This window comes from Rhinatrema bivittatum, chromosome 3 (genome assembly GCF_901001135.1).
Source record: "Rhinatrema bivittatum chromosome 3, aRhiBiv1.1, whole genome shotgun sequence".
NCBI lineage: Eukaryota > Metazoa > Chordata > Amphibia > Gymnophiona > Rhinatrematidae > Rhinatrema > Rhinatrema bivittatum.
Genome location: NC_042617.1, coordinates 261332317 through 261347294, shown reverse-complemented (window position 1 = coordinate 261347294; position 14978 = coordinate 261332317). Strand labels below are relative to the sequence as shown.

At 48.5% G+C, this 14978-nt stretch overlaps 1 protein-coding gene across 1 annotated transcript in view; it reads right to left on the bottom strand.

Moving 5' to 3' along the window:
* LOC115088553 (protein LEG1 homolog) overlaps window positions 1-14535 on the bottom strand; it is a 59563-nt gene extending 45028 nt beyond the window's left edge. Inside the window, 1 exon segment of the mRNA XM_029596811.1 lies at window positions 14232-14535. Within this exon segment, the coding sequence (XP_029452671.1) occupies window positions 14232-14535 (304 nt within the window).
* Window positions 14536-14978: the final 443 nt, after the last annotated feature.

Here is a 14978-nt window from a genome sequence, read left to right as displayed (position 1 = left end):
TGAATATACAGGTGATAGATTTATTTAGATTTTTATATTCCGCTTTACTGCACTTCAAAGTGCACATCAAAGCAGATTACATTCAGGTGCTATAGGTTTCCCTATCCCCACAGGACATCTGCATACACTGGCTCCATTGCATGCAAATTTATCTCATGCATATTCATTATGGATATCCTGAAAACCTGATTAGTCTGGGGTCTCCCAGGACAAGTTTAGAAACCACTGATCTGGAGCATTATTTTATGAGTGGCCGGGCTACAAATTAAAATAAAGTAAAAGATCAAAGCCTTTGAAAATCTCCCAGGTTAAGTGGCTACATTTAACCCCATACATTTTATTAGGAAGTTCAGTTTAGCCAATCAAATTTTGGGCAGGCCCAGGAATTGGGTTAGATTGGGGGATGAAGTTGAATAGTCAGCCCTCATTTTCAGTGCTAACTGCCAAAGATGGCTGGCCAAATTTAGATGCTGCCATCTCAGCGTCACTGATTGCTCTGGCATCAGTTCTAGCAAAGAACTGTGTACAGCCTTGTTTTGTCTCATTTGCAACTGGGAAGGGATCAGAGGATTCCTCACATTTCTTTACCTTGGCCAGCATCCCTGCATGAAAGCTCTGACGCTGAAAATAATTTTTCTCTGTGTAGAAAAGTTTCTGGAAGATTTTCCATAGGCCATTCTAGATAAGCATATCAGACGGAGATATTCATGGAAAAAAACGTTGAGATCCATATTCAGACACAGTCCAACTAGCATAACTATCCAGCTAAACTTATCAGGCTAACTTTGGAGGGATATTCAATAGTGAAGCTACACCATTGAACATAGCCAGCTATCTTAAAGTTAGCCGGCTAACTATAGTTCCCTAAATTTAGGACATCTTTTTGGCTCAACCAAACTTAGCCGGGATTTTCCATTCTCGCAGAGAATGGTGAATCCCAGCGGCAATGGGGGAGCGGGCCTGCGAAAGCTGGCAGCGATCGCACCACCGCGGTGTTATCGCTGCCAGCTTTCACACCCAATAGCGCCTCTGTGAAAGGTGGTGTTATTGGATGCGCTACTGGTGGCGATAACGGGTCTTACCTTATTGCTGCCAGCGAAGTTACCACCGTGTCCACCTCATCAGTGCCCCAACTCCTCCCCTCCCCGCCCCCACCCGACTCCTCCCCCGGCAACCTATCGCACGCAAAAAGGGACTTTACGCATGTGATAGGCTTACAAAATAACCCCCTTAGCCATCTAAGTCATCCTGCTAATTCTGAATATTGGAGTTAGTCAGTTAACTTAGCTGGCTAACTCAACTCTTCCCAGTTATGCCCTAGAAACATTCCTACTTGACCAGCTAAATTCTAGCCGCTTAACTTATTAGGCGGCTAGAATTTATCCAGATATGTGCCCAAATATTCATTTAGCTGGCTAACTTCTGAGTTATCTCTTAATCAAAGAACAAATGTAACTGTTCAATCACTGTGATGTAAAATTTTAAATGTACTTTATATCAACTGTTTCTTGTTAGACTTGATTAATATTTATATATATAATCTTGAGCTTACACAAATGATTAGGATGTCTTATATGTCACGTATAGTCATATATCAAAAAAACCACTTTGTTCAAAAAATAATTTTTTTGGAGTTGGTTGAAAGTTTCATATACTCATGTAGGTGTTTTTGCTTTTTTATCCTTAAAGTCCCAATAGTGATATGTGACATCCATTAAAACACCATTTTGGGGCGGATTTTAAGAGCCCTGCTCGCCTAAATCCGCCCAAATCCAGGCGGATTTAGGCGAGCAGGGCCCTGCGCGCCGGTGAGCCTATTTTACATAGGCCTACCGGCGCGCGCAGAGCCCCGGGACTCGCGTAAGTCCCGGGGTTCTCCGAGGGGGGCGTGTCAGGGGCGGGCCTGGTCGTCGCAGCGTTTAGGGGGCTTGTCGGCAGCGTTTTGGGGGCGGGTACGGGGCGTGGTTACAGCTCGGGGCGGTCTGGGGGCAAGGCCGCGCCCTCCGTACCTGCCCCCAGGTCGCGTCCCGGCTCGCTAGCGGCCCGCTGGCGCGCGGGGATTTACGCCTCCCAGAGGGAGGCGTAAATCCCCCGACAAAGGTAAGGGGGGGGTTTAGACAGGGCCGGGCGGGTGGGTTAGGTAGAGGAAGGGAGGGGAAGGTGAGGGGAGGGCGTTAGAGGATTCCCTCCGAGGCCGTTCCGATTTCGGAGCGGCCTCGGAGGGAATGGGGGTAGGCTGCGCGGCTCGGCACGCGCCGGCTATACGAAATCGATAGCCTTGCGCGCGCCGATCCAGGATTTTAGCGGATACGCGCGGCTACGCACGTATCTACTAAAATCCCGCGTACTTTTGCTTGCGCCTGATGCGCCAGCAAAAGTACGCCTATTCGCGGTATTTGAAAATCTACCCCTTTTTGTATAAAAATGTTACATATGTTGCTTTCTTGCTTGTGTCTTCTTTAAATAATTCTGCCGTCTTACAAAAAACAGTTTTTTGAAAAACTGTTACCTTCTATTTACTCAATTTGTTCAAATCCGACGTGGTTCTTACTTCTTAGTGGTTTTTCAGTATGGATACCTTAAACCCTACTGTGCGTTACGAGTCTTCTGCAAAATCCCGACACGTCCGTGTTTCAGACTGTGTCTTTCCTCAGGGGAATTGTTCTCTATAAATCAAAACTCCACACTAGTTATTTTTCAAAACCATATAAATATACATTTTTCCCATTCTCCGTTGTTCAAACCAACGCCATGGATGTCAGCTTGACATCGGTTGAATGGTATTTTAATGGATGTCACGTATCACAATTGGGACTTTAAGGATAAAAAAGCAAAACAATTTTTTTCAAAAAATACACATAAGGAGGCGGTTGGAAGGGACGCCTACACGAGTATATGAAACTTTCAACCAAGTCCAAAAAATTATTTTTTGAACAGAAAAGTTTTTTTTATATATGACTATAAGTGACATGTAAGACATTCTAATCATTTGTGTAGGCTCAATATTAGATATATAAATATTAATCAAGTCTAACAAGAAACAGTTGATATAAAGTAAATTTAAAATTTTACATCAAAGTGATTGAACAGTTACACTTGTTCTTTGATTAAGAGATAATTTATAAATCACTGTCAAGGTGGTGTTGATATATTTCTTGGTTTGTAACTTCTGAGTTAGCCAGCTAAATGCTTTTGAATATAGAACTTGTTATGTTTATTGTTTGTTGTTTCATTTTAGTTTGGGGGGGAATTGAGAAGTTATTATAGATATTTTTAATCTATTATAATTGAATATTTATTATTGAGCATCGCTTTGGGTGATTCTTGAATCTGGAAAATGATTTATAAATGATCCAACATAAATAAAATAAATACATGTTTGTGTTGTTTCATTATTTCATTCTGTGTCTCAGTTTTTGTCATTTCATTTGTTACATTTTCCAGGTTGTCTGCTTATGCCACTTCCAGTAAAGACAATAGGAGAAGCAATGCATCCTACTGTTCACTCTGACATTGGAGTTTTCCATCCACCTTTTCAGACTTTCAGGCAGGCTTCAGCAGCAGAGGAAGGCACCAAGAGTGGGTAAACCAGCATTCAGTGGTATGAACAGCCCAAGACTCCATGAACATTTGTGCTGTTTAATTGTTATCTAAGGATATGGTCGGGAGTGTAATAATGTATAGGCGAGTAAGACATTTTCCTAAATAAAGGAAGGGGTTTTTTTTTTTGCCGGGGTACTGCTGTAGAAGCAACCTGAGGTATTCCACGACTCTGCTTTGTTTTCCTAACTTGTGCAAGCCGTAGCTTCTGGGCACCCCACCCCTCCCATCATTGACCACAAGGATACACAGTAAGGTAAATCATTGTCCTTTATTGAGTGTAAGAATTGGTCACAGCCAATTAACATTACTTTAAAACATTAACAATCAGCAATACTTGAACAAGCTTAACATTTGGCAATACATCTAGCCTATGCCCCCACTGGTAAAACTACATGCTCTTACCCACCCCTCTATTTGTTGGAGGCGGCAGCCCTCCAGCCTTCCGCTCCGTGAAGGTGGTACGACCTTGGCATCTCACTCCATAAATGCCACTCCAGCCTTCCGCTCCGTGAAGGTGAAACACCCACCACTGGCATCCTGCTCCGTGAATGCCCCTGTGGCTACTGCCGCTCCGTGCAATGTTCTTCCGCCTCCTCCCACCCCTGGCCTTGCGGGCCACAGTTATTGTTTATGCCAGGCCTTCATTGGGCCACCCCCAGACCGGCCATCATCTCGGTCTGCGCCATGCTTTGCGTATAGCCATCCCCAAGCTTTCCCCCTATGCAAAGTCATTGGTGCTCAGCTCCTCCCCTTCCCCTTCCCCCGACACCAAAAACTTCCCCCTATGCAGCGAAAAATCTCCTTATGCACTGGTGAGGGCCCTGCCATAGTAGGAAACAGTAACACCTTATTTGTTTCCTACCCCCACTACTCAGCTAGCGCTGCTGTGGCCATTTGCAGGGAGAGTATGAAGATATCCATGCCCACATATACATTTGCAGGGAGAGTATGAAGATATACATGCCCGCACAGGTAGGTGAAATATCATCAGGTCTGATGACGTGACCCCCTACCGCCCTCACTCAAGTACCCACTTCCTTATTTAATTTATGCCTGCTTTTCTCAATGCCTTTATGTGTCTTCGCACTTCCCCATACCAATCGAGGGATAATGTGAGACCAAACCAATACCACGGATGGCCAAAGAGCCTTAACTGTAGTCAAATCCTTCTTGATAGCAATTATAAGGTCAATGTTTTTGACTGAGACCAAATCATTACCTCCCAAATGCAAGATGATAATGTCTGGCCATGGAAGTTGCATGGTGTATTGCAGGATGGATGGCATTAGTTGGACCCACCTCATCCCTCGGTTGCCTAGCCAGAATATGCTGGCCTTGCTCTGAGGTATGCCCATCTGATCACTGAGGTCTTTTTTATGGCTCTAATGTGAGCCCAATAAACGTATGAGTGCCCCAGGATCCATATCACCTTCGTGACCGCCTATGAAGTCTAAGATAGATAAGAATAACAATGGTTATGGGGAGCTCGATAGACTGCGATGCACCATGTTAAGTATTTCCTAGGGAACCTGTTTTATGGGCCATATGTATGCCTTGTATTTACCTGATTTCCAGCGCCCTACTGCTTTGATCTGATCCTCGCTGAAACCACTGCTGCTAGCAAACGATGCTGCGCCTATTCTGAAGGAGTGGGTGTGATAATCTCCCGGGTCCACCCCTATCCTTGTTAATCCCTTACACAGTATACTAATAAACTGGTAACGCGATAAAGCAGCTCCATCTTGGTGTTTTAGTAAGGGGCCCCTCCCCCGTGGGCATACCATTAGATATTCCCTCATGGCCCTTACTGGGCATAAGGCCTCTAATTCACAAAGCAATCTATGCAGAACAGGTAGATTGGATGAATGCAGTTATACGCATTCATAGTCCACAACGAAACCTGCGGTCAGCGGGCAAAGGGCTCCTTACCATTCCATCTATTGCCACTGCTAGACTCACATCCGTCAGAGAAAGGGCTCTATCACTGGCTGGTCTGGGACTTTGGAATTCATTACCAACCGAATTAAGGCTCCAAAGCCATTTAAAGATTTTTAAGAAAGCTTTGAAAACCTTTCAATTTGAAATGCTCAAGCATTTCAAATTGAAGCCAGTTAGGATTCTTTTATTTTATTTTAATATTTTAATTTCATTATTATTTTAATTGGATTATTTTATTCCATTAGATTATTTTATTTTTTACTTATTTATAGCATTATAATTTTTACTCTGCATGATTGGTTAATTTATTATGTTTTTGTTTGAAACCTGTGTATCTTAAATTTTGTTGATATGAATTTTATGTATCTTATTTTATTTTAAGGAGTTATTGTAAACTGGTGTGAAGGTACATACCGACATCAGTATAAAAAAAAAATCAATAAATAAATAGATATACGAGCAGGATATAATGTAACCCATCGACCTATTGCCCGTTGGTCATTTTTTCTCATCTTATGAAAATCTGCACCGCCTCCCTAACTACCCTTATATTCTCTATCGGGAGACCTCCATCGGAGGGCCTGGTAGTCACTTTTGCCAATGGGATCAGCTCGCTGCTCCTAAAGGCTCCGAAGAACATTAGTGAAAAGGCTTTACCTCAAAAGCATCCCAAACTAACCTAGGGAGCTCCTCCACCAGGGCTTGCAGCACCATAGGTATGATAGGCCTTCTATTGTCTGTTCTAGCTAGTTCTTGTCTCCGCCAACCCTCCAGAAGCTTTCTAATCAGAAAGGAGCTGCTAATGCCGCCGATGCCCCACAATTTAGCCACAAATCCAATGGCAGCTAAGTGCTGCCCTGCCTGCGCTCTGGAGACACCAGAGTTCTTGAGGTGGATTAAGAACTCGGTCACTGTTCTCTCTATAATTCGCCCCGGATACTGTGTGTCATGTGATTGACTAAAATTTTGGAATAAGCTCCATCCCCTTGAATAGGCTCTCCATGTACTCTCTGCCAGAGCTGTTCTCAGCATGGAGTCAATCCCGGGTACCCCAATTCTCAAATCCATGGTGGAATGCGCGATGGTTGATCTTCTGCCTCCGGGGCCATGAATCTGAAATGAGACCACTGAAAACAGGAAAGTGCATCAGCAATGCTCTTATCCGTCCCAGGTACATGTTTAGCCTTAAAGACCAAGTAAATGCGCAGGCAGAGCAATACTAAATCCCGCAGTAGCCTAAGGACCCTGGGTGAGTGAGCAGTGAGAGAGTTTATGGCCTGTACCACCGCCATGTTATCGGACCAGAAAACCACTCTCATATTCTGGAAATGTGACCTCCACATGTGTATGGCCGCAACTATGGGGAATAACTCGAGAAAGGTGATATCTCTGAGAACGCCCAAGGCTTCCCACTATGACGGCACCGCTCTGCACACCATCTCCCGGCCAGGTAGGCCCCAAAACCGACGCTGCCAGCCGCGTCAGTGTACAGCTGTAATTCCCGATTAGTCACTAATGGGTCCCTCCATACTGTCCTCCCATTATACTCCCTCAAGAATTTCTGCCAGACTCTCAGGTCCTCTCTTAGCTCCTGGGTGATTCTAATAAAATGATGGCTCTTTCAGATACCCAATGTAGATTGGGACAGTCTTCTAAGGAATGGGCGACCCATGGGCATGATTTTGCAAGCAAAATTAAGATGACCGATGAGTGACTGCATTTTGTTTCAAAGTGACCTTCCTTGATTTTTCAGTGACCAAGATGGTGGCACACATAATGTTTCTAGTTTTTTGGGAGGGAGGCGTGTGACCATTTGTTGTGTGTCAATTTCTATTCCGAAAAGCTCCGGTCTGCTTAGTGGGCTGCTGGCGGTGTGGGGGGGGGGGGGGGGGCGGCCAGGTGGGTGGGGGGTCGGCGGGGTATCGCAGGGAAGGGGTGGCCAGCGGGGCCAAAACTCGTGGGGGGGTGGGGGAAAGAACTGATCAGTGGCCTGGGGGGGCGGAATGAGGGGAGGGTGGCACCAGGCGGCCGCATGGGCTGCTGAAGAGGAGCCTGCTCAGGGAGGGCAGGAGGGCATCGATGAAGGACAAATGATGAATCATTCAGAATTCACCTGGCTCTTTTTTGGGTATTACCCCCAGTGGGGAAATCCTGGCCCTTCTGTTTTTTGGTGGGCTAGTGGAATACCTAACTCGTCAGCATTACTGATGAATGCCTTAAGGGCTTGGGCACATGCCCAAGCCCTGTGTGTCCCTATGGCCTGTGAACAAAAAATCATCCAAATAGTGGATTATTTTTCCTCTCCCGATGTCCTGCTCCACCGCCCATTGTACAAATGTGCTGAACTTCTCAAAGTAGGCGCAAGATATAGAGCAGCCCATTAGGAGGCATTTATCGAAGTAATATTTCCCCTGATATTGGAACCCCAACAAATGAGAACAGCTTGGGTGTATTGGTAGCAAATGGAAGGCTGATTCGATGTCTGCCTTGGCCAACCATGCTCCTTGTCCCCAGTGCCTCACCATGTCTAATGCTTGGTCAAAGGATGCGTAAGCTACTGAGCATGCTTCAGGGTCCAGATAATCATTAACTGATCCACCCTCCGGGAAGGACAAATGATGAATCATTCAGAATTCACCTGGCTCTTTTTTGGGTATTACCCCCAGTGGGGAAATCCTAAAGTTGGGTAGCGGTTTTTCGTCGAATGGGCCTTCCACCCTACCCATGGAGCATTCTTTTTTAATTTTTTGATCTATGACTCCTCCTTGCTTTGTGCTGATAGTAGATTATTAGCCTCTGTAGAGGTTTTGGGGCCCATGAATGGTATGTGGAAACCTTGAGAAAATCCTTCATAAAGCGACCTTGCCTCTTCGGGCTGATAATCCTTTAGTATGTTATGCAAACTATGTAGGTTGATAGGCGTCGGAGCCCTACCAAATCTAATGCTGCTCTGACTGTTGGATGTTACCGCCCCTTGCACATTTGGCTTGCGGGTGGCCTGCCCCGCATACAGTGCAGGAGTGTCTGAATTTTCAGGCTCCAGCATATCTGCAAAAACTGGCGTACAGCCGGCAGATGGGAGTGCTACCCCTAAATCTAGCGGGTTGCATGAACCGCTGCACTTGCCGAAAGGGCTGCCCCTGACGAAACGGGGCCTCCCAGGAAAAGTCTGGTGGCGAGGTGCCGACCATGTATTAGGCTGATATGCGTTTCCTGAGAAGCCAGGGATGACTTCCTGCACTGGTCTGTACAGGGTGATTTTTGAGAGCCACAAATCAATATCCTTGCGATCCCAGTCCAAGCTAGGGTTCACTGCCATATTTCTTCTGAATTGTTCGTCATATTCTAACCAAGCCGTACCCCCATACGTGCGGTATGCACCGCAAATAACATCTTGGTATGTGAAAAGGAGCAACATTTTTCTGGGTGTTTTTCCCCTATAATACTAGACAAAATTCTAAAACCCACCGACCAATTGGCTAAAGTTCTGGCTATGAAGGGTTTATCCATAGCTGTTAGCTTGCATGCTTCATGGCACTTTGGCTCGGCTCCTTTCCCGTCCCTCCTAAGCAACTCGAATATGTCGACATACTCGCTGCGCCATATTTTCGCTTTTATTGCTTCTGAGACATGCGCGGTGAGAGAGCCCACAGTACATGTGTATTGTGTCGCATTGGTAACTTTAGTGGCAGCGTTTACTACGTATTCCTGCCCTGTGGTCCCCACCTGACTCTCTGCTGTTTCTGCTGCTGTTGTCCTGGGATCATCCCCGGTTTGTGTTGTAGCTAATGGGAAGGCCTCCCCCATGGCTTGCTCTGAATGCCCCAGTCCCCATGTATCGACTTGCTTGGGCGTTTTTTGGGGGACTGGTGATATTGCGCCCCCAACACCCTGTCCAGTAAAGTTATTGAAAAAGGCTTTCATGGCAGAGAAAATATCAATTTTACCCCCATGTGTCCCCAGCCACACTTCGCTGACATTACCGCTCAGCGCATTAAGCGTTTGTGGCGGGTAACTGAGCTGTTTTTGAGGAACCTGCGCATTAGCCTGGCCCACACTTAAAACAGAGTATTCACAGTTCTGTCCCTCTTGTGAGCGCCGGTTTGACTCGTTGATGATAGAGTGATGTGGTGGAATAGTGGTGTTGCCAGCTGCACTTTGATGTGGGCCGACGGTTACCTCGTTATACTGTGAGGGGAACAGGCTGCCGGTTTGAGTTAGCCCTGCTAGCAGTGACTTCATCCTGTCGGAGCCATGAATCGCCACTGCCCCCAGTGCCTGCTCTGTGACCTGTCGCAGCTCGCTTTCCGTTAGTGCCGTGCTCGCTGTGGCGTAATCTTGTTGTGGCACTGCTGTGCTCAAAGGGGTCATGCTTGCTAAAGGGATTACTGAGGGACATAGCAGCCCAAGTGGCTGATGCTGTGTGGTCGTCGCTTGGACGCTGCTTTGTGCGTCTTGTTCCTCTGCGTCTTAGCCTTGCTTCTTGTCCGTTTGTCGTCATCTGGGGTAGCAGCGAAGTTTTCTTGTAGCTTGCTTGGCTTCTTCCTCGCTCTTTTGCTGGCTGGAGCCTGATCTATTATAGCGAGTTGTGGTGCGGCCAAACTGTTGGCCATGGAAGAACGAATGGCAGACGTGCTGTGTAAACATATCAATAGGTTAGATCACAATCGGGGGGGGGGGGGGGGTGGAAGAGTCGGTAACCTGGTGGAGGTAAAACCCCCACCTGCAAGGTGGGTGTGGTTGGGCGTTGAGGATGAAGGGTGGCCGGCGTGGGAAAGTGTGTGTGTGTGGGGGGGTTTGGGGGTCCAAATGGGGAGTTGGGGGGTGGTGTTTACGTTTTTGACTTGTTGTAAATAAAACCCCATGCAGGATTTTTTGGCAAGGGCATGGGGGGGGGGAGGGGCACTTCAGACCCGACCGTGGGGTTTCCGGGCCAGATGTAGGGGGGGGGGTCTTTCACTGGTGGCAGGGGGGGCCGAACACCAAACAGTGAAGAGGGCCAATGCTGGTGGCCGAGGCTTCCGACTGAGCCCCGCGATAGCAGGAGAAAAATGATTCATGGGGCAGGAACTGCTTGGGGGGGGGGGGTTAAATGTTGGGAAACGTAACGGCCAGCGGGGGAAACAGCGGAGGCCTGGGGGGGCGGGGGAGGGCGGTGTAGTGTTAGGTGGCCTGTGGGGGGGGGGAGGGGTGGCAGGATATCGGGGGCCACGTGCTTGGAATAAACTTAATGGGCCTGTGTGCCCTCTCAATTTGCTTAAATGACATTTTAAAAAACACCTACTTGGAGCTGTTTAAAATGTATGTTGGGCTGCCTGCAGCTGGGTTGCCAAATTTAAGGAGGGCGGGGGTGCAGGGGGTGGGTGCCGAGTCCCACGCCAGCAGGTAAATTGGAAGCCGCCGCTGGGGGCGGCCGGAGGGGGTTTGCTCGCTATCGCCGGTGGGAGTTGGCAGGGGGGGGGGGGACGGTGAATTCTCGCGGGAATGGGGCAACTGGGGAAGGGGCTGCGTGAGCTGCTGGGAATAAGGCGAGGGGGGTGATGATAAGGGGGGGGGGGGGGAGAGGTCCGGGCCAGGGCTGCTCCGGGAATATTCGCTGGGGGTGGATGGGCGCAGAAAAGCTCCGGTCTGCTTAGTGGGCTGCTGGCGGTGCGGGGGGGGGGGGGGGGCGGCCAGGTGGGTGGGGGGTCGGCGGGGTATTGCAGGGAAGGGGTGGCCAGCGGGGCCAAAACTCGTGGGGGGGTGGGGGGAAAGAACTGATCAGTGGCCTAGGGGGGCGGAATGAGGGGAGGGTGGCACCAGGCGGCCGCATGGGCTGCTGAAGAGGAGCCTGCTCAGGGAGGGCAGGAGGGCATCGAGCCTGTGCGCAGCTGGGAGAATAAGCTCGCCACCGCCGGCAGGAAAAAAGGGGGGGACTGCGGGCTCTGGGGGTGCGGCAATGTCTCACTGATCACGTGGCCTGGAAAGGGGGGGCGGCGTCGGAGGCCGCAAGGGGTGTTGGGTAGGGGCACCTGCGGGGGGTCGGTAAAATCCTGTGCGGCCGGCGGCGCGAAATCTCACGAGGTGGGCGGAGCCATAGGCCGCATGGGCAGCTGGGGAGGCCAGCATGGCAGGGCGGGGTGAGTCATGGAGCTGACAGGAGGGATCGTTCGCCGCCACAGGGAAGGGATATATAAGGGGCGGGGCAATCCCAGCAGGTTAAAAAAGGCCTGCGGGCTGAAAGGAACCGGTGGGGGAGGGGGGTGACCTGGGGGGATCGGTGAAATCTTGCGGGGGGCGTGGCCAGCGGCGCCAAATCTCGCAGGGGACGTGGCCGGTGGCGCCAAATCTCACTGGGGGTGTGGCCAGCTGCACGAGGGCCCGCATGGGGAGCTGGGGCGCAACCATCTGGCAGGGCAGGAGGCCGGAGGGAAAGGGGAGAACCATGGTGCTGCCAGGCAAATTAGCTCACCGACGGAGCTTGGGGTAATGGAGGGAGAAAGCTAAGAAATTAGGCAGGAGCAGGGGGGGAAAAGGGGGGGCAGCGCCAGGTGGCCGAATATGTCGATGGGGGGGGGCAGGCGGAAGGGTGTGGGGCAGGGGGCGTGCGCCGGGGCCGGGCACCGCAGGGCCAGTTTCATCGCCGGGAAGTGCAGGTGGGGGGGGGGCCCGTTAAGCCCCGAGTGAGCAGGGGGAGTTAAAGGGTGGTAGGGGGAGGGAAGCAACATGCCTCCAGACCATGGGGAAGGAAAAGGAAAGGGAGGAGGGGAGAAACACAGGGACGGGAAGGGTGGATGGATACTGGGGAAAGGGAGCAGGAGGAGGACAGGATGGGAAGCCAGGAGGAAATAGGAGGCAGGGGAGATCAAAACAGGGAGAGTTAATATGAGGCTGGAGGAGGAAAGCACCATACCTCCGGACCATAAGGGAAGGGAAAGGGGGAGAAACGCAGGGGCGGGAAAGGAGGACAGAGACCAGGGAAAGGGAGCAGGAGGAGGACAGGAGGGGTAGCCAGGAGAGGAAAAACAGGGGGGGGGGGGGGGGGGGGCAGGGCAGATCAACTACAAAAAGGGAAAATTTACCTGGTGGTTCGGCAAGAGACAATTGGTGAAGCTCAGAAAGGGGGTACCTGAAGCTGCTTGCGGATACTTTGTAGGATCAGCTTGCTTCTCCTACGGCTGCTTCTCCCTCGCTGGAAGTGCGGGATCCGCTTGCTTCTCCCTGGTTGCAATCGCCACGTGGAGGACTGTTTCTTCTTAGCTGGAGGTCAGTGCTTGCTCTCAATTCCGGTCGGCGAATGTGCCATCCCTCCCTGACCTACCCCCTAATGTACCTGAGCTCTGAGACGCCACCTTCTTGTCTCGTTGGCTCCTGGTCGGGATTTGAACCGGCCACGGTACCCCATTGGCCGCCCATCCCCCACCTAGTCAGGGCGCCACATAGGCCGCCCGTTCCCCCTCCTTCTCCCCCCCTCCCCCGGCGCTGGCTCCAGCACGTCTGCCCAGTTATGAGGCCCTTGCCTTGAGAGGCTGGGCCTCCTTAAACATTTCAAGAACTGATCTGTTTCCGAGTGTGAAAATTCAGCTCTCACTGAAGCTCTGTCAGTGAACTCAAGGCCAGTTTAAAAAATGCTGAACTGGCGGAGCTATTATCCGATGAGTGCCTCGGTCTATAATCCAGAGATCCTGGGATTTGATTGTGCAACTGTCTGGCTCCATGCCTGGGAATTACCATTCAGCTAAAGGAGCAGCTGAGTTGGTAGTAAAATCCTATCCAATGATGTGTTAGAGAGACTTCCCAGCTGCTCATAGAAGTTCCTTGTTAAATGAATTAAATTAGGAGAACAAACGACTACGAGTGTAACATTGAGTGGAGCACAGCTGGCAGAACTCCTTGGTAAGAAGATGGCAATGCGCCACAGACCCTCTCCCCTTTAGCTGAGTGGCTCTGTGATTTCCTTTTGCAATAAGTCCTGAACATTTTGTTTTATTTATGTTCTTCACAGAGTTCCATTTTCTGTGTTAAAGTTTATTTCACTATTCAGAAAAACTGTTCAGTTTTGTTTTGTTTTTTAAAGGAAAGTTTTACATAAGAAAATGCAAAGGTTGCACCTCCTGCTTCACATCTGCACAAAATCTTTACAATTAAGCACTTAGTAAATGTTCATTGAATAGAATTTGTAGGCAGAGTCTTCCTTAGGAAGAAGGCTCATTCAGCTTTTACTGCACACCCCCTCCCTCCTCTCCTGCTGCTTACATACCAGCAGGGTTTATCTGCTTCAAAGGTATTTTTACAATTGCTGTGTTATTTCTTTGTGGCAAACCCTTAACAATAAAGTCCTTTATTTGCTTACATTTAACTCCGATGGTTCTTAATATTGTTCGATATTTTTCAGGTGTTACAATTGGGTTGGCATGGGCAGAGCACTGTCCTCATTCCCATCCATGAGTCTGAAATTCCCGTCCATTTGAGCTTCAAATACATTTGAGATAATGTACTTGAAACTTAAATAAATTTAAGATGTATTCCATTTATGGGATACATTTAAATGAGGTCTCTACCATCTCTACATCTATTAGAGCAATACAAGTTTAATAAATACACATATATTCTTCTCAATCGATTCTAAGTCCTTGTCTAGCTGCTTATGAAAACTAAATCTACGAATTCTCTCCCAGCAACATTTGTAAAAATGATGTTCCATCTCCTACCTGTATGAAACTGCCAGCCGTGTTGCAAAGCCAATCCCCAAAGTATATTACCAGAATTATTTGATCCTAAGATAGAGAAATATTTAGTTGTACTGGCAAGTAGAATTCGATACATGGCCATTCTGTCAAAATACCTCCAAGGGTCCATGACAACTTTGTTCTCCATTGTAAAATGTTCAAGCGATTCAGGGACCAGGTCCCAAAGTGGTGGGTAGCCATTGTCTGCAGTAGACTCTGGATTTTCAGCAGAACAAATGAAAAGCAAAGCCAAAAGCAGAACACCAAGAAAATAGTGATTGGCCATGATGAATATTAAAATAAAGTGTGCAGTCTGCTGTAGCTCCTGAATTTATATACCTGAAAGCAGTGCTTTATTTTTTCTAGAAAAAATACAGGGCTGTCCTTAGGGGAGGGGCCTCTTCCCTGAACCTTGTCTCTTAAAGTAGCCCTGCTCCCTGCAACACATGGAAGAGTCATTAGCACAGCTGTCTTGTCTTGTACAGTAGCAACAAAATAATGTGCGGCAAATAATTATACTGAGCAATAACAGTTTAACAAAACAAAATGATTTTTTATTTTGTTTGTGCACACATCGATTGTGCACGGCCGTGTTTCGCAACAGGCTGCGTCAGGGGAACCAGAGTTTTCAAAACCTGTAATCAAAAAGACATCATTCAGTTATTGTGCAGTTTGGTGGACACAAAGGTACAAAAATAGATATCAATTAAGGGAGGAGGAACCAGGACA